General features: G+C 42.6%; 1 protein-coding gene across 2 annotated transcripts; it reads right to left on the bottom strand.

Moving 5' to 3' along the window:
• Positions 1-754: 754 nt before the first annotated feature.
• ppp4r1l (protein phosphatase 4, regulatory subunit 1-like) lies at positions 755-19724 on the bottom strand. Of its 2 annotated transcripts, XR_013936587.1 has the most exons (21): positions 19548-19724; positions 15974-16018; positions 15433-15562; positions 13273-13379; positions 13021-13163; positions 12724-12870; positions 11922-12029; positions 11548-11613; positions 10842-11000; positions 10128-10252; positions 9310-9833; positions 8917-9221; positions 8456-8542; positions 8164-8349; positions 6241-6402; positions 5423-5523; positions 5040-5160; positions 4264-4398; positions 3749-3890; positions 1994-3092; positions 755-1880 (listed from the first exon to the last, which is right to left on the bottom strand). XR_013936587.1 is itself a non-coding variant. In XM_080494690.1 (20 exons), exons 1-20 carry the CDS (start codon positions 19552-19554, stop codon positions 2947-2949), a joined length of 2946 nt encoding a protein of 981 aa, XP_080350816.1. In that variant the 5' UTR covers positions 19555-19724; the 3' UTR covers positions 755-2946. The 2 variants fall into 2 exon arrangements, 1 of the variants encoding a protein (XP_080350816.1); XM_080494690.1 differs by having other exon boundaries at positions 755-3092.
• Positions 19725-20384: the final 660 nt, after the last annotated feature.

Below are 20384 nucleotides of genomic sequence, written 5' to 3'. Positions count from 1 at the left end.
TCAATAAATGGTGTGTCGAGTGTAAGATATGAACTGGATTACAATATTACAAAACATTTCACGCAGATTACTTAAGATTCTCACGAAATCTCATCAGATTTCATGGCTGAAGTGTGAGAAGTGCAGGGAAAACAATTGAAAGTGTATGAATCAAGAAGTTTTCACATTGCGAGCAAAATCAGCCTTTTTAACGTCTCTTACTGCTCTACTATTGCTCTTCTCACTTAGAAAATGTCCCCCCAAAAATCAAAAGATCTTTTCTTACATTATCACATCATAGCCCCAAGTTTGATGTGAACCAGGTGAGGAGTTTTACAAAAATTGCTATAATTAAAAATACATTTAACTCATTTACGGGGAAAAAAACCCCACCCTCAATCACCCATTGGAGAGGACTGTTAGTGTGAGAGCTGGATAGTGCATAAAACTAAAATAAAATGTTAGCTTTCTCCTCCGTTCTGTTATAATCCCATCTTTCAAGCAGCAATGGCTTTAACCCACTCTTACCCGGTTCCTTTTCATTATGAGGTGAATGTGCAAACCACTTCATCACCGTGCCACTAGTCCGAGGATCATCGTGGGAAAAAAACTCAAAAAGAGGCTTTTCTGACATCTTGTTATATGCTAAAGTCCAACACATGAAATTAGTTATTTTTCTAATCATTTCAGTTTTTAGGATACAAGTTTCAGCTCTGGAGGAAACAATTTTAGTCGAGTCCTAGAATCTTAATTCCAGACAAGTTTCATCGTCATCTGTTGAAGACAACCGCTTGCGTCTCGACTGAATGAACCACAGCGGCCGCAGTTTAATTTTCATCATTTTAATTACAGAATACTAAAAATAACATTACATAAAATGTCTTTTTTTTGTGTTTTTTTTTTTAAAGAAACCATTGAATATTACAAAGGTTGCAAATTTTGTAAAGTTAGGATATAAAATCTTTGAACAGTGGTGTATAATTGAAAAAAGAAAAATAATTTTCATAAAATGTATATATTAACTGTTCTACTACATAAAAAATGAGATGGACACAAAATTGCAGACAGACGAGATGAGTAGACACCGCCATTACCGCAGTGAGCTCTCCTTTCCGAGGAAGAAAGACTTTTGAGATGCACAGCACACACACCAATCAGCTTCAGTTCTCCACTCATGTCTATGTTCAAAGAAAGAGGGCAGAAGGGTTCGTCATTTACAACAGAGGGGGGAGAAACAAACAACCTCAAGAGACTACAAAAAGTGACTTGGTGACTGCTCCCAATATTCACACACACACACGCTCGCGCACTCACACTCACACACACACAGGTGGGTAAAAACCCGACGACACTGGCCTTGGTTCCAATAGCGCACCGTTTTTTTTTTTTTTTTCTTTTTTTCTTTTACCCCACGGGTTCAAGCTGTACAAAGATCTGCGAGAAACTTTTGTGAAATCTCATACTTAAAAATCGCTCCACCAAGACAGGAGGGGGGGGGACAAAAGACAAACAAAAAAAAAAAATGATCAGGCATCTTTCAGTCTGCTGACTCAGCCTTTTTCCTAAAATCCTACTGTACAACTGGTTGGTCAGATCAGCTGAAAGAAACCGTGGTCACAACTCAACATCAGGTCAACTTTCAACAACAGACTCTACATGAGGGTGAGGGGTGAGGGGGGGGCATGCATAATCCAACAGTGTGCTTTGCTTTCTTTCTTTCTCCTCTCTTCTCAATCGTTTCATCACGAGCCCTTGTTGCTGATGTGTTTGTTGACGCCACGGAAATCGCAGACTTTGAGGACATTCAGGGCCTGATTGGACGACGTCCCTCCACACATGCGAGCGAGCGTGCGACACACTGGCCAATCATGTCCAAGCGGAGGTATTTCATCCGTCTCCTGCTGTGTGGGAGACGCGTTTGTGTCACATTTTTGGTTGAAGGACACGAAGCGGGGGAAGTTGGGGGGGAGGGGGGGGGGGGGGGTGCAATCAACAGTTCCATCAAGTTACTCACACAAAAAAAGTCAAAAAGATATTATGGGCTTGGATCGAGTTACGTAGCTGAGTTTGCAGAACCGCTGTTCCCTCTGTGCAGTAGTAGTGGTTTCGGTGGTCCGATGAAGAGAAGAGCAGGTTTGAGGACGAAAAGTAAAAGGGGGGGGGGGGGGGGGGGAGAGACATTAACCCAGAGGAGATGTGGGGGAGGAGATGAGGTGCGAAACACCAGCAGAGCTACTTGGTTTTTGGCTGGTCTGTGGCTCCGGTGGCTGGAGGCTGCTTCTGTTCTGCACCCGGGATCCAGGAGCGCCTGCTAATAATGCTGTTTAGGTTCAGATGAGTCCCCCTGAGTTAGTGCACACATCAGAGTCCGGCGGGCCTCGCCCGCTTGTTCGTTAGGAAATCCACAAAAAGAAGTAAATAAGAGGAAGAAAAAAAACAAATGGTTTTTTTTTTTTTTTTTTGGTAATTTTTTTGTTTTGTTTTTTTCTAATTTTGTATTGAGCTTAGAATCAGCTTTGGAGATAGAAGTGAGTAAAAAGAGACAGAAAGAGAGAGAGAGAGAGAGAGAGAGCCTGTCCCGGTTTTACAAGTCTGTGACTGAGGAGGTCGATGCCGTTAGTGTGACGAAGGGAAAGTTTACGTCGCCGCGACGACGCTGCACAGCCGACGTCTGAGTCCTGCTCATTGTTATTTACTTCTTTTTCTGTGAAGTTTCTTTCTTGTGTGAATGTGCGTTTACGTCCCTCCCGACCAGACGCCGTCTCCTGTTGCTTGAGCGCTCAGTGTGACCGCAGAAGTTGTTGGTGAGGATCCGCCCAGCGGGCGAGCTGTCGGGGATCCGGGCCGGGTGCTGGTGTGTTTGCGGGCCGTGCCGAGTGTGCGTTAGTCAGACAGACGGGTAGGTGAGGCAGGCAGGCGGGATTTGTTTTTGAAGAGGAGGGGTCGAGGGAAGAGGGGGGGGCGAGGTTAGATTAGAGGAGCCGTGTCCATCAGGCTTTTGTTCGGGTCCAGGCTGGCGAAGAAGCGGACGTCTCGGTCTTTGTCGGACTGCAGGGTCATCACCGTCTCCTCCAGCTCGTCGGCGTAGGCACAGCCCGGCTCCTTGAAGTACGCTGGACACAGAAAGGAAACAGATGAGACGGAGAAGAACATCAACTTTGATGGATTGAAGACAAAATTAAAAAGGTGAAAAAGTGCTCGACTGAAACTAAATATTAAATACTGTGCACAAATGATCAAAAATGAGCCAATAACACTTAAAATAACAAACATTTGCCCCAAAAAACCTTTTCCCACGATTAATCTAAAATGTTTACAATTTAATTCTATGTACGCGAGTGTAAACTGTCATGTTTAATAGACGAGTGAGATTGTTGATTGGTTGGGCTCAAGGTTCTTGGAGCTCAGTAGAGTTTGCATGTTCTCCCTGTACATGCAGGAGTTTTCTCTGTGTACTCTGGTTTCTTCCCGCAGTCTATAAACATGGACAACTTTTCATTTGCTATAACTATAGCAATGATTGAAAAGTATATTTGCAATTTTGAAAGCAGAGTACATATTTTATGCCGTCGTTCCTTCAATATTGTGACGGAAACAAAAGTGCGATCACACTTCAGTCTTCGGTCGACTCTTCCGGGATCTCGAGAGCTGACGAATACAAACGTTGGCCCTGCTCAGCTTCCGTTGTACATCCGACCGGCCAGTTTAACAAGCTCAGCTCTGCACTTTGGCGGGCGGTAAAAGTTTTTTTTTTTAATTTGTGGATCACCTTTCTCCATCACGCTCTGCCGTAGCGCCTTGGCCACCAGCACCCGCACGTTGGCCACCGGGTCCGAGGAGAGGCTGAGCAGGCTGGGCAACAGGTGCTGGCTGAACTGCTCCATGGGCATGCAGTCCTCCTCCACGATGGCCTGCGGGAGGCGCACGCAAACGTCAACACACCGGCGTGAGGAATTGTGATTCAGGAGGACAGTCTCGGCACAGGAATGTGGACCGATGGGCCGCTGAACAAAAGCTTCTCAAACACAGATCGTCATTAAAATAAAAGGGGTTCCTATCCCATCAGGTTCTTGAACGTGAATTAAAAACATTTACTTAGATCATAAAGCTTGATTATATTATTATTACATTTTCTTAACCGAGACAAGACATAAATGTTCCAGAAAGTAAACATTAACGTCCTCCATGATTATTCGATATGTTGCAGCCTTAATCGGGTCATCATGCAAGCTGCTGTTCTTCTGTCTTATACGCGGCGGGTGTTTGAGGAAGAGGATTTCTGACCTGGCAGATGAAGGCGAAGGCCTGGCGGCCCACCCACTTCGGACAGTGGCAGAACCGGACGGTGAGCTCGTTGATGAAGTTGAGGCCCAGCTCATCGGCTCCACATGCGTACAGCTTCTGAAGGATCTCGACGACCTGAAATCATCGCCAGACCCGACACGGTGAAGAGACTGAACAGGATCGTGATCATGTGTGCTAAATCCTGAATTTCGTCCCGCCTTGTGACGATGTGGTGATTTTTAAACATTCAGCCAATTAGAGAACATGTTTTACTCTCTTTTGTGGCAAATAACACAGTAAGGTGTGTGGGGAATATTTTTTTTAATCAAGTGAGTTTATGTTTTATTCCCAAATGTACCATTGGTCAGTTTTACTCTTTTTAACACATTTAATTACATATAAATGACAGTGAAGGCATTTCATCGAGCCCCAAAAGTCAAACAGGCCCGAGACTGTCTATTAATACCAAATTGAGTTTGTTGACTTAAAACTATAATTAATCCACAAGAAAAAAAAATGACATGTTTCAAATAATTGCATTATTGCACCGAGGAGTCTAGACACACAGCTGACTAAGTGGCTGCTCTCCAGCATATTTGTATTCGAGCTAAAATCCATTACTTCACCCATCTACAGCCTCCGAACAAGATCCGTCCGTGTGATTCATTTCCTTTTAAGTCACAGACTTTCCATCGTTTCTGCTGACACAGCTTTCCTCGCCAGTAGTTTTCTCTGCCAGCGAAAACCCAAATCAAACAATATGCCCGCAGACTTACCAGTTTATAGGAGATCCACCGGACCTCTGAGACTTTGTCAGAGCAGAGAGTGAGCGCAATCTGTCTGAGGTAGTCGTAGACGTCGTAGTGGCTGTACAACTCGATGATCAGGATCAACTGCCTGGGAGAGGAAGGGTACACAAGAGAGAGAGCTCGTCACTCACTGCACGTGGAATCAACACAACAACGTTGATGAATAAGTAAATAATGACAAACATTAGGAAAGCTAATCAAGGCAAATAATCTGGTTTAACCGTCAACAAAGTCAGTAGAGCAGAATTCCAGCCCGCAGCAGTCTGAGGGGAGATCAGTGACGGGAAATTCCTGTCCTATAATTCAAATTCTTTTTTCCATTTCTCATATGGCTGAGGGAGGAAACGTACTCTGCTAATTCGTATCTGAATCTCCAGTTGCGACTGTTGTCCGTAACCATGAACTCCTGTAGCTGGTAGAGGTACTCTCTCCTCTTGTCTGCGTGGAGCAGCTGCAACGAGAACAAACAAAGTCACAAGTGAGTTTGGTCACCGGAGATTCCAGTGCGAACGCCACAGTCTCCTTCAGCGTTATACAATAAAAGAGCCGCCGCTGTTTAAAGGCTCTCGTTTTTCATCTTTCAGCAGTTCGGTCATTTTGTAAACAACAATGTTCAGACTTTAAGAGAAAGAAGAGTAGAAATCTTAATTTGCAAGAAATCTAAATATCACACAAAGACTTCTGGAACCTTCAACAACAGAGTGTGTTCAGGACTTTTTCTACATTACAATACAAACAAATACTTTTTTTTAATGGCCTTCTCCAATGACATATTTTTCACTCAAAGTGTCTGCGATGATTAGTGTATTTTAGGAATTTTCTATCTGTGGTTCTTTCGTCATATGCAATAGGCAGCAGACACATTTTCAGTGGCGCACATTGTGTTTTTCAATCCAACAATAAGTGGAAACTGTTAAGGGGAATCAAGCAGATTTAATATCTTAATCACTTCATCGGCAGGCACAGCTGCATGCAGCACAAAAACTATTAGTACTTTTTGTTTGAAAGTATCGGGCACCCATCTTGAGGGAGAAATCTTTATTTCACTTTTAACTACAATAAAAACCCTGCCCGTTGTCTGTTCTGTTTGATTTTTCTTTTTTTTATTATTAAACAAAACAAAAGAAAACTGTAAAATACTATTGGAGCTTTCTCTGAAGAATCCTACCTTCAGGAAGTCGTAGAGGTGCTTGAGCACGCCGATGCGGACCTCGTCCAGGTCTTTCAGAAAGCCATTGAAAATGGGCACCAGGTCAGCTGCCGTCAGCTGGTCACCGAGGATCACCGCCAGCTCGTGGATGGAGAAAGCCAGCGTGCGTCTCACCTTCCACTGGGAGCCAGAAAATAGGAGCGCAAACAGGAAACGATTTAAGCAACAGCCATAAAAACAGCCTAAAAACTGTTCAACAAGCCTTTGAGGTTTTCTTTTTAAACAGAAGAATAACCACTGGGAGTTACTGAGGAAGTAAATATGAAAATGAAACCTGAACTTTACATGAAGTCCTCTGCATCTGTCTAATAATGCAAAGTCACCATGACATTCTGTGAGGAAGTGACGAGCAACAGCGAGTGAAGTTTAAAGTCCAGCATGATTTGCATTTCTCACTCGCACGGTGAACTTGCAGACTGTTGAAAGTCACACTGAAGAGTTTTTACATGGTCATTTTCTGGCCTTAATCAAATATGGTGTTTTTTTTTTTTTTTTTTTATAAATCAATTTGATTGAATTCTGTGTCCGACACAGTCAAGAAATCAATCCCCTTGTCCTTTGCACTTTGACATTGGCTCTTTGTGACATCTGCACATGATCCCACACCCGGGTTCACGCGCTGCTGTTCAAGTTAAAGATTTGTTAAATCGCTTGCGTCTCGTGGTTGAACGCATCACTTAACATATGCGGAACCTTTGAACTATGTTAAAGTCTTTTAATATGTTGAAGAACAGCGTGGTTTTCTGCACAGTACAGTTGTGCTTTGCCAGAGCGGCTTTCTTAAAATAAAATAACTTGGACTCTGATCAGCTTAAAAACATGGCTAAATGTTCGTCCGATTGAATTTGAACACGGCCGTTTAAATTCTGGGATTTCAGATTGGTTTTAGATGACGGCCACTATAGAGTTCATAGTGAACTAAAATAAAACAACACTTGTCTCACCAGCCAACCACACAGAACACAAATAACACCGCATTGGAACTATATTTATCACAAAGCCCCTTTTCTAAAACCAGCCCTCCTTTCTCTGTGCCTCTTCCTGTGAAGCTGTTAGATATATAGCCAAATCGTGTGCGATACTTTCAAGCGCCATGGTGATGCGGACAAATATTTCACGCAGATGACGCGTCTCTTCTTGCATGTTTATTTTAACTGTGCCATCTGACATGGTTGGAAATAAATACCGTCCGATATCATACAGTCTGTGGCCAAGACTGGATCAGACATCCAACAAGTTATTAAGATGTGGGAGATTTGCGTCAATCGCTACGTGATGGCTTGTGTTATAGAACTTTTCTCTGCAGCTGTCAGAATGTCTCACGTAATTTTAACATGACGTAAAACACATCGTACACTCCTCATCTCCATAGATTACAAAAACTGATAAGGAGCTGAAAAAGTAACCCAGCAAAAGTATCACACGTGACAATCTTAGAGCAGATTTGGGAAAATAGCCTGAAGCAACACTAAACTACTTAATCCTCTAAAATTTGGTGTTTACTGTATAGAATTCTGATTACGCATGATCTGTTCAAAGCAGAGCAGCTTCACCATCGTCAACAACTCTTCAGTTCTTAAACACTGATGTTCTTGGCCTTTCTTTTCAACAAAAACAGCAGATGACTTCAATATAGATGAGACTCAACCCCCAGCTAAACTGTGACAGCTGAAACAGTACCCTTATTCAGCAAAAAAATAAAAATAAAAAAAATCTTCTATTGGCAGAAATCCCCGAGGCCCAAACTATAAAGAGGCTTCTTTGAGTTGCCATGTCAGAATGAAGCTGCCACTTCTCATGTGGTGATTGTTCTATTTTAGAATTAAAACAGCGGATCTAATCCCAAACTACACTAAAGGGGCTTCCTGCTTTTGTTCCTACCTGCACATCAGTAGCCAGGGTTTCGTACGTGTCTTTGAGGCAGTGCCAGTTCTGCCGCCCCAGCGTGAGCGCCACCCCCGGCAGGCTGAAGGCACAGTGTTTGGCGATCTCCGTGTCCACTGTTTGGGCCCGGGCTGGGTCTGTCATGGAGAGGTACTGATCCAATAGTTGCTGGGGGATGACGTTCTGCAGACACAAATACAACAGAGTAAGATTTGGTAATTTTTTTTAACACCCTATCGTTATGTACTGCTCAATATATCAAGTGTGTATGAAAGCAGAGCAAACTGACCTGGATCTTGGGCTTATCCTCAGAGAACGGACTGTGAGCCGAGTCCCCTTTTTCTTCCTCCTCCACACTTTCAATCAACTCGGACTCCTGAGGGAAAACACAGAACCACACAGATATGAAGCACACACACATTGAAAAAAAAAATAAAATACTTTCTTCATCCTGTTAATTCTCTATAAATGTACTTGTCCTCAAGCAGCATTTATAGCTGCTGACTACACTGCAGCTTTAGGGCCTTCTGGGTTTAAACTTGATCATTGCTGAATTGCACCTTTTCAGTAAATGCATCTGCACATTGGGGTAGAGGAGACGCAGGGGGCACGAAAAGTTGTCTGGTCAGCTTCTGATAAAAAGGGAGCCAACTTAAGACTTGGCAATCTCCCTTCGTGATTCATAAATCTACACCAGCAATGGCAGGGATCTGCAGCAGAGTGCTCCAACATTAGAACGGAGCTGAATACCAGAAGAGGCGTGTTGGGAGGAGACTCCTCCTGGTCCTCCAGAGGCTCCGTCTGCGTCTCCTCGTCCCCTTGTTCCTGGACGGGACGCGACTCGACTTCCGTGGGAGTTTCCATTTCCATCGACTGCTGTTCGTCTGTGCTGCTCTCTTCACTCTCAGACTGAACCTCCACAGACTTGCTCTCCACAGACGGGCTGCAAGCCTCGTCCTCGGGCTGCTCCTCCGACTGGGCTTCGGTGGGGCCGTCGTCGGTGGGGCTGTCGAGCTGGGCCGCCTTCAGAGCTGCCGACAACACCTGGACTTGAGCTAGAGGCAAGTCGCATAAAAGCATCCATTAGAAAAGGTGCTGGATGCGTAGAGCTCATTAGACTCGCCCGCTGTGCTGCGTACTCACCTTGTACATCGGGATCATCGATGTGTGGTTGCAAACAGTCCAACACCTTCTGGATCTGGTCGCTGGTTGCTTTGCCATGGGTCACCTTGGAATCAGAACAATTTACCTCACGCTCCTCCTCCTCCTCCTCCTCCTCCCCCTGGTCCACCTCCGTTTCCTCCCTGTCCTTCACATCCTCTGATGTTTGACAATTTAACATCTCTAGTTCCCCACTGATATCTGGAAGAGGAGACCTCCAGTAGTGGAAAGAGTTAAAGTTCTCGTCTGTTGGCTCCGTTTCTCTCGTGCTCTTAGTGTTGATCGTCACCGGCGGGCGGTTTACGTGCGTGAAGCCGCCGCGCACATCTCCGGGAGCAGAAGTGTGGCTGTCGTCAAAGCTGTGCAGTTCCTCGCCGTCAGCTGTGGACACGTACTCTGGTGACGGTGTGGCGCGGCCGTCCTGGTTCGGAGGTATGTGGGTGATGGTTCTTTCTGTGCGGCAGCTGCCGATGTCGGAGCAGTTCAGGGAGTTCAGGGAGCAGTCGCTAAAAAGGAGAAAAATGACCATTAAGTGTTTCTGAAGATAACAAGACATGTTCAAAACCAGTCGGGCGCAAACAATGAAGACCACGATTCCTTCAGCTAATGAGACAACAGTTGAAAGCTACCCTTTATTGGTAAAAATAGATGAATTAATTATATGTAGATTTGCTAAATGTATTAAAAAACGATCATAACCAAAAAATAGCTAATTTAGTGTATTATTTGTAAGAGAAAAAACATAATGCATCGACAGAGAGAAAGAAAAGTGGGCTCGGTGTTTTCGGAGGTGACATTACCTGTCTGATGTACACCTGGGGACCTCTAGTAGAGCTCCGTCCTCTCTGAAGTGAAGGCCTGTGCTGGAGGGGTTGGCAAAAGTGGAGATAAAGCGCCCAAGAGACTGAAAGGCTGCTTGTCGCACCTGCAAGACAAATGCATTTGTTACATTTTGCACAGCACACAGGATTTTTGTGAAAGTTATGCGGTGGAAAATTGGAGGAAAACCAAGTGCAGATCTTCTCTTCTTTTCCCACTTTGGTCCAAACGAGAGAATTGCATCACAAGTGTGAACACTACTTGAGTGGTTTATTAGTGGCACTTTAAATGCTGCCATCAAAGTGAAGGATGCACCGGGAACACATCTGCTTTATTCTCCTGGTAAAAATTCACTGGTGGTGTGGTGGTTGTGCACCACAGAGGACTTCCTCCTACTCCATCTCCCTTTTATAAGCTCTTGATCTACTCTCAGCTATGAAAAGTACCACAATAAACCTGACAAGTTCACAACAAAGACCACTTAGCACAACACTCGGCATAGTTGTGAATGTATTGCCGTAAAATGGCAGTTTGCAAAACTCTTAACCACCCAAAGACCCAATACATTGATTTTTATAGCCAAATTGAACATTTCAAGCACCAAAAATAAACTTTTACACTCAGACACAAGTTATTTCAGTGCAACTCTCTTGAAGCGCAGCTTCTCCCGTCTCCTGTGTTTCTGTGCGTCTTACCCAGCGGGACTGGTCGCTGATGAGGTTGATGAACAGGGGCGACAGTTTTGCCCGTCGCACCTCTGGAGAAGTGGAGTTGGAGACCATCATGAAGCACTCGGCACAGGCTTTCCTGATGCCCCAAAGGCTGTCTGAGCACAGATCGAAGAACTTGGGCATCTGTGGTGGAAAAAAAACAAAAAAACAACCACAGCTTAGTACGGGATTGAAACAAAGTGTTCAGATAGATTTGTCCTCCTGCGTCAATCAGTTGTGCTTTGCCATTTTTTTTTTTTTCACCGTGCACGGAGCATCAAGTGGTGACGGTGCACAAACCCCCACCAATGGGAATCAATTAGTTCAAAAACATGTTTTCAGCACCTCCAAACCGATTATAATTTCAGACCGGTCCAATCGACTCACATAGAAGTGTTTACATGAAGCAGTAGTGTTCGGATTCACAAATAACCTTTTTTTTTTTAACTTGTGAAAACAATGTGGGGAGTGGGTCTCTTGGATATTCTTCAACATGGTCTGCAAGAGGAGTAGTTTGAAGCAGAGTGCATTAATTAAGTAATTACTGAACAAGGTAAAGAGATGTTTTTAAAAAATGGGGAGCATACTTATTCTCATGGGAATTGTAAAGATGATTTTATGGTATAAGGACCGTCTAATTACACATGTGCAAGTATTAAATATGTAAAGGAAAGAGTCTTGGGTGGCTTACCAGCAGTTTTTCTGTGGCTTCTTGACCCACAATGGAACAAAATTCTCCAAAATTGGCAGCACACACCTGTAATCCAAGAATAATACAAATAAAATTCCTAATATCATTAACCAATCGCTCAAAAACCGCCAACAATTTCTGATGACTTGTAACTGATAATGATTTGCACGTTTTCCTCCTGGCTTGAATAAAACAATTAACGTTGCCCCAGAAAACACCAGTGTGGGCTAAAACTCATTTAAGTCCAATTAAATTCACATGATGGGGCAGCAGGACACAAAACATGGGCCTGCGAGTGTCAAACAGAACATCTCCGCTTTATACGAGTTCAGACTTTTGGGGGGGGGGGGGGGGGGGGGGTTTGTGGTTATTACCTTGCGCACTTGGAAGAGTCTGGCATCACTGCACAGGTTGCAGAAGCGTCCCAGCAGTAAATACTCCACCGTGTCTTTGCTCAACATGGTGACTACTTTACACATGATCTGCGGGAGGGAAACATACAGAGAGCACTTAGCAACATAATGACCTGTGCTTGTCTTTAAATTACATAACGTTGCCGCAACTTGTGACACAGAAACGAGATAAGATAGAGGAAATTAAGTCATGGGGTTGAAAAAAGTAAATGTGCCACAGGGGGCGAACCACACCGGCCATTATGAGAGACGTGTGTGTGTGTGTTAGAGGTTATGTATATTTTTGAAAGCTGTGGCTGAGACATTTGATTCGTATTGAGTGAGGTTTAATCAAGTTGTTTTGATAAGTAGCAGAAGGCTACGTATGATGAAAGTGAGTTTAAATTGAATCAACTACTCAAGTATTCCGTCCATAATAAATTAATATCTACTTTTTCTTAATTTCTAACCAATAAATTCAGTATATTCACATTATGATATTAAATTAATTGATCTAATTTCATTTAATGCAGTCCAAAATTGTATCACTGAGGTTTCTTGAAACTGTGTTGATAATTAGAAACTTACTGACCACCGTGAAGTTATAAAAGAAACTTCACTGAATTTACTGGCTGCAGTAAAGTCAGCAGACTTACCGGTTGAGCCAGCAGCTACACTTGCAGCTTGGGTCTTTTCCCACGACATTTATATTTTCGTTTGTCCCCCAGCACCACTTACTGATTAAACCACCATGAAAAACAGTTCAACAAAAAGCTTTTCTTACAGCGACGGCTTCAATCTTGTAGTCGTCGTCACTGTTGGGCTCCGTGAGGTCGAGCAGGACTGGGCAAACTTTGGTCTCCATGTCATCTTTAGAGATGAGGCCCTGCTCCAACAGAACAAGTAGTGCTGCCTGACTCGTCTTCCTCACCTGAAAAAGAGATGACGAGTCATAGTGAAGACCTAAATATTGACAAGTACATATATGTGGATCTCTGCTTGTTCTACTTCTTCCAGGACGATACACACGCACACCAACACACACACATTTTGGCTCATGGCTGGTTTAAATGAAACCCACCTGGTTGTTTGGATCTGTCAGATACCGTACAACAATCGGTACCAAGTATCTCGAGAAAGCAGCTGGGAAGTTGGGCCGACTCTCGTGCAAAAACATGGCGATGTTGGGAACCTGTTCCATCAGTTCAGCTCGCACTGTGGGCTCTGCGGACACATAAGACAGAGCGCGCCTCATGCACCGCTAGAAAAACACCGGCTGCAGCTCAAACAGATGCAAAGTTTAAAAAAACAAAAAAACAAAACACAAACCAACCTCCATCTTCTGACATCCTGGCGACTGTCTCCATGACGCTGATGAAATCGTTCTCGTTGTCGCTGAATTCTCGGAGCACGTCGAGCAAACCGCGAGCCACGATCTGCCTAGAAAGCGACGGCAGGCTAAAGTTAGCAGGCCGCCTGCCAATACCTCCGAGTGTCGAGTGCACAGAACGTAACACTCAGCACTAACAGGGCTGTCAAGTACTTTCGAAGTGACGGGAGGGCTCGAACTGTGCAGGGCTGTTCATAAAAAGCCTGAGGACAGGAACTAAAATGTGTTTGTGGAGACGACAGAAGTAATAAATATTTCCAGGAGCATTGTCACTGAACGGCTGAGAAACAACTGAAGACTTTTTTTGGGTTCTTGAAGGGTTGAATCTTTCACAAGACAAATTGCCTGCTCTCTGTTGCAGGGGAAATAGAAACATCGACACAAAAGTAAACAGCCTATAAAAGCTCATGCAATGTTCACTCACAACATTTAAAATAGAATAGAACAGAAATACTTTATTAATCCAAAAGAGAAATTCTCACGGCTTTACTTTTTTTTTTGTCCACAAGCTACACACAGACTAATTTTATCTCGAGTGGGGTATAAAATAAGAAATGAATAGCCTTCAAACTAATTTTTTGACACATTATGGCAAATGGGTACAAATAAGCTACAATATAAATAATTGATTGTACATTCAAGCCTGAATACATTCAAGATGTCCATGAAATAAAAATAGAATACTAACATCATGTTACTTTTAACAACCCCTCCTGGACCAAAACTGTGAAATGTCAAAAAAACATCTCCATTTGCATGTTTTGAGAACTTCACCTTCACTAATTAATGAATAAGGGAAATTAATCAATAAGATCTTTCACTTGGGGCATCACTTCAGGAGTTGTCTTATGCTTTTTACACTTACTGAAACACTACATTCGCCACTGAATTAAATTATAAACAGGAGTTTCTTTCATTTCTAAACGTTTTTATGCTTGAAACGTCATCCCGCAGACAAGATCGAATTTCCTGGCGGATTGACTTTAGCCCTCAGGCTGTGTGTTTACCAGCCCTGCTATAGACATTCTGTCATCGTGGAGTCAGGCAACACATTCAAATAAACAATCCGGAGGAAACTTGAGCAAAGACAATCTATTGATCTTATGTTAAAATGTTTGATGACAAATCTGCAATTCTGCCGTTTTTCAAAAATAAACAGCATATAAAAAATAAATGAACAAATAAGGGAATCTTAAGCAACACAATCAATTATTTGAACCATTTAGCACTTTTTATTTTTTCACTCCATTCAACAAATGCCAACTTTTGCTTTATTTGTGTGATTTTGATTATGTTTTTTTTTCCAGCTTGTGTTTTGATATATTATTAGTTTTCATTTCCATAACTTCATGTTACAGCAATTCTAACTTTATTCTCTTCACAAATTAAAAATAAATGCTGTGGGTATATTGTTTATGTCTTTTATTTCCAGTTCCGTCTAGTACTTGTTTTCTGTGCTCATCTGTTCGGTCATTATCATTTTATCAATCATCTGTCCAGCATAGTGAATTGTGCTGACTCGCATGAAAGGCGCAAAACAAATAAAAGTTTGATTGTAAATTTCATCCGTTTCATTGTTATGATCTTATTGCTTTCTCTTAACATTTGCACGGTACAGCAGCAGCTGTTTAATTATCCGTTCAACAAATTATACGCTTTAAGCATTTTAGTTCCATTTCTAACAAACTTTTCTGTTTGAGGAATGGCATTGAAAGTTTCGTCCTTCAATATCAACATGAGCTAAACTGTGTACTGTGCAATAGATACAACAGCATTTGTGTTCATTGACAAACGAAATAAAGACAAAATGTTGCCTTAGTGTGGTTAAAAACCCAGACCTTCCACAAAATATTGGAGTGACTTCACAGCTGCCATCCAATAAAGAAACAGCCGTTAAAATAAAGAGCGACTTCGTTTTCACTCTGAGAAACTGACCATTTGGGCTGCAGAAACCGACCCCAATAAATCCACTGATGCACATAATTTGACAACTTAATCTCTAAATCATGAACTCCTTCGTGTTGGATTTTCCACGTTTCTTCCAGTTTCTGTAGAGTGCAAGAAAAAAAAACAAAACACAAAAGATATCTGAGCTCCACTTACCTGTTGAAGACATTCTCGCTGAAGGCGTACTTCTCTAGCCTCCCGAGAGGAGTGAGGTTATCCTGTCCTGCATCCAGGAACGCTGTGATGCGGATGCCGTCGCACTCTGAACCGTAGTCATCAAATCCAACTGTGGCAAAACGACAAAACATTTAAATCATTGGAATTAGACCAAAAGCCTGAGGTACACATATATGTGTAACTAACTAACTAACTAACTAACTTGTTTGAATGCAGCAAAACATTTAACCGTTTATCCAATTTAATGTTCCACCTGGATGAAGAGTTGCTGACACCGCAGCTGTATCTAAATATTGCTTAAACGCCTAGAGCAATGCACACGACGAGGTGTGGGCCTATATAACTGCTAATAATAGCATGGCATTACCCTGGAAATACATCTGACGGCTTTAAATTTCATGAACGTTCAAGAAAGGCGACACATCGATACCGTTTCTGAATTAAGTGACAACTGTGTGCAAGAAAAAAAAAAAAAAAAAGTTAAGATGTTGTTTAAGGAGAGTTTTGGAGAAGTACTTACAATCGTCCAAGTCATCGTGGCTATCTTCAAAGTATAAAGATAGACCTGCAAAGACAAGGCAGATAGTGTTTGAGGAAGGGGGGAGTCCAGAGGCAAACGTGTCATCAACATACCACTTCACGACACCCTCCCCTCAACATAACAGGAGCTCCGGGATGGCAGGTTTACGGCCTCACAATGACTTAGAAGATACAAAATCTCCCCTCAACATGCCTGATGGTGAATCACAGAGGTCTTGCTGATCAATCACACTGCGAAAAGTAAAATGCCATGTAGCCAACTGACATTGTGAGCATGCAACAGATCAGGTGAGTAAATATGCCTGAGATACATTTACTTAAATGAAGGAGAGGGTTCCATATTATAAGTGTGTTGATTCAGTTGCTACTTCTTAAAATGACAGCGTTCTTTAGTTAACAAGTCAAGTGTTCAGCCATAAAACCCGCGTCGATCGTGAAGCCATTGATCAATGATAATACAAGACTGCCAGCTTATTTATGTAGTATTCAGAGAGGTCTTTTGTCCATCCTTGTTTTCATAAACTTATCTGTACAACAGGAACACAAACAACAGTTGGGTGAATGTCTCTCCAAAATAAATTGTGTCAAATAAACCTCAACAACGTGATCGCCATGATGCTGGGATCCATCAACTGCTCTTGTCTGTGTATCTGTCTTCCCCATCACAGGTACTGAAGAAAGCCTGTGTTGTCACAAGCAGGCAGGGCTGACTGAACAACAGTGAATATCAAGTTGTTTCTGACGCCATCCTTCAGTAACAACGCTGACAGTCCTGCACAAATGACTAGCATGGTCACATGAGATCCACACAGTGGCATTTTTGATAAATAATCTCCAGTACTGTCGATGTCATGACTAAGTGTGTAAAGGCAAATAATAAAACAACACCAACAGTTTTGTAAGTTGAGAAAATTGTTACATCACTTCACTGCAATGCAGCCTTTAAAAGCAGCAGAAACCAAACACGGTGGGCATACGACATTAAAATAACCAAGAAGCTGACAAGTTTTCTCATCTCGGTGAAAGGATCATGATAGAGCTGAGCCCCACCATCATGTTTCACTCACAAAAGCCCCGACTCCAGTATGTGGGCATATTCGTTCTGTACATCTCTGTGCTGGCTCTTCACTCTATAGACAAAAAAAACGGTTTCTTCCACCAGACGATTCAATTCTCTCTTAGTACAAGTATTTATCGACCGTCTTTCTTCATCCCTTACAAGTCCATTCGTTTCTCATTGTATATCGTAAACAGGATTTATGTTTACATTTTATAAACTTGTCAGATATAATTTGTACTTCATGCTGTGTTAGGTATGAAGTACATACTCAAGGATACAATATCCTTCTAAATCTTGTACATGGAAAGAAGTACATTTATCAAAAAGAAACAAATCACAAAGAAAGACAAAAATTTGCAAATTAATTGACTTAAACTGGCATTCACAGTGTTCATTTTTATAATAATTCAGACATATTGATATATGTTCCTGTATCCAGTACTGGAACTTTGTACAGTTTAAAAACACCACACAAGCTGATTTTTAACAAACATTTTAACATTTAGAGGAAAACACAGACCTCTCAAATGCCAAGTGCTGTTTGATTCCCACACCAGGTTCAACTTCACTTTGAGCCACATGTATGTTGGATCCTGATATTAACTTCACTATTTTTGTTGCATCTAATACCCTTAGACAAAAACACATGTTATGACATGAGGTTCCCATCATTTGTTCAAGGAAGCCTTTTAGCATTTAGAGCACACTTTGTTCTGAACTATAACTATGAAGCGCATGTTCACGTAAATGTCATCCGCATTTCTGCTACAAACTGGCTCGTTTTAAATACTGCTGGATTTACATTTTCTTGCAGTTTTTCCTAAATTGATCAACCGTAGTTCACTCAGAGGTTAGAGACCGTGCATGTCCAGTGCCTGACGATGACTTCACCAATTATGAAGCTTCACAGTGAACTTTATAAACAAAATATGCCAGAACTTAGAGCATATTTTATGCTTATGAAAACTTCTTGACTACATAACAGAGCAGTCATAATTAACTTATGGATTCTCCTCTCTTTCTTTTTGCATCGAAAAAAATACTTGCTGTAACATGTGTCCACAGTCTGTTGATTTGTAAGATGTTTTGATCCCCCCCCCCTTGAGGTGTAACAATAAGTTGTCATAAGTAAGTTTGCATGTTCTACCTTTGTGTGCTTGGCTTTCCACTGGGTACTTTAGCTTCCTCCCAAAACATGCATTTCAGGCTAACTGGTCACTCTAAATTGCCCATAGGTCTTTGTGTATGCTCTGTGGTGATCTAGCAACATGTCCCTGAGTTAAATTGGATTGGCTTCAGTGCCTTGTTAGGCTGAAACTCGATAAAGCATGACAGAATATGGATACATAAACTTCAAACCATATTTTGTTTCTTCGCTCGAAAACCACGTATATATACAGTCATACTGTAGGTAACACCTGTTTAATGATCATCTATTTAGTGCAACTGCTAATGAGAATATTGCAACAACAACAAATGCAAAGCTTGTATTTGACCAAACCATAAACATTTTCCTGAACATATCCAGCATTTGTGGTATGCATTGGCTTAACCAAACCCCATCCAAGTACGTATAAACTCTTAGGGTTCTCTGATTACCTTTAAATATGAAAGATCTGGTCAAACACAATATTTACAACCCGCTTCCTTTTTACCCCGCAGAACAATGCGACAGGCACATAAAGACGTGATTTCCAGCTCTTCCACAAATATCAGCGTGACACAGCGAGACTATAGGAAGCCGGTTTGCCATTATTTACTTCAAAACAGTACCCAGGACAATAGCAGGACAGAGTGGTCCACAGATGAGCCCAGAAAGACGTCCCGGGAGGAGCAGCATGTGTTTACAGCTCGGCAATGCAAGGGAATGTGCTCCAAATATAAAAACAACTGCTGTCTCCCAAACCGTAAAGCTCGACGTGCTGCTTCAGCGGGTGAGGCGAATAACCTTACGAGACGCTGAACAGCATGCCCCAGAAGCACGCTGACAAAGAACAACATGCCTCCTTTGTTATGGTATAAAGGAGGATTTGCTCAGCTTATGGCTGGAAATGACTTTAGCAACTCGGCTAGCGTTAGCGGGGGTCGACCCGCTAGCCTCGGCTACAACAACAGACCGCGAATAAACACGATCGAAGGAGTGCAGGAGTTTCTGAAGGCAGACACTTTGGGCGTTTTAAAGAAAATCTACACATAAGTCCAGCGGTAATACGTCTAAATGTTTCCCCGACGTTACCAATTTCGACAGTTCCACTGGTAGCTTTCGCAAGCTAGCAGGCTAGCGGTTTGCTAAGTTCGCTAACGCGGCTCGTCCAGCGCTCTCAGCTTCACTTGGCTCTCCCTCGCTGCGATTTCGCCAGGATACACCGAACGAACAGCAACGTGCGGGCCGCTATTCAACCACCACGGGCCCGAAAAGCCACAATCGCGCACCGAGGAGAGCCAGCAAGGTGTGAAAGTGCAGAAGAAAACAGGGTTTGATAAGTGCCATTACCTGCCATCTTGAGTGTCGGCTCGGCTCTGCGGGCTGCCGTCCCGTGTGGGCTGTCACCGCCGCTCAGCTGTCACTCAAACAAAGGCACTCTACTTCCTGTGAACACTTCCTGATGAGGGCTCGGCCGGCCGATTATCTCCTCAAACTACTGTTTCCACCCCAGACTCGCAGCTCCGACACAAACTCCACATAGCTGAGCATAAATCAAACAGCCTGTGTTGATTTGAGCTCTGAAGTCAGCCTCCGGCTGGAGGATCCACCCTCAGCCATTAAGGGCGAACGTAAGGGAAACCTTAAGTTACAACATCCAGGAAGAGATTTGTTAACTTTGTTCCGCTTAAAGGACCCACATTGTACAAAATTCCCTTTCTAATTGTTTTCTAGCGGTTTTCAAACGCTCATACGGACACTCACACCTCAGGATATGGCCCAGGAGTTTAAAAAAAATTGTTTTTCCAGCTCTCTCACTCTCTTCTTGCTCTGAATACTGAATAAAAAAATGGCCCTGCACTACGTCATAGTGACCACATTGACCAATCAAAGTCAGGGTAGGCTCCCCCTTTGACCCTCCTATTGCTCCTATTTCATAGGCATATGAACTGGGTCCTGATGGAAAGACAATATATTGTACTCAACATGGCTGATGCTTCATTTAAACATAGATTCCAACACATAACGTCCTTATTTTGTTTGTGACATTGCAAAAGCAGGAGCAAAACAAACAAGTAAATAAGATGAGAAACAACAAAAACCATAACGTTTGGACTGCTTTATTGGTTTATTAACATCAATCCAACTGATTTATTAAGCCATGTAATCTGTTCATTCATCAATCTT

This window comes from Blennius ocellaris (genome assembly GCF_963422515.1).
Source record: "Blennius ocellaris genome assembly, chromosome: 4".
Taxonomy (NCBI): Eukaryota; Metazoa; Chordata; class Actinopteri; order Blenniiformes; family Blenniidae; genus Blennius; species Blennius ocellaris.
The sequence above is the reverse complement of the archived record's forward strand: the minus strand, read 5'-3'. Positions and strand labels throughout refer to the sequence as shown.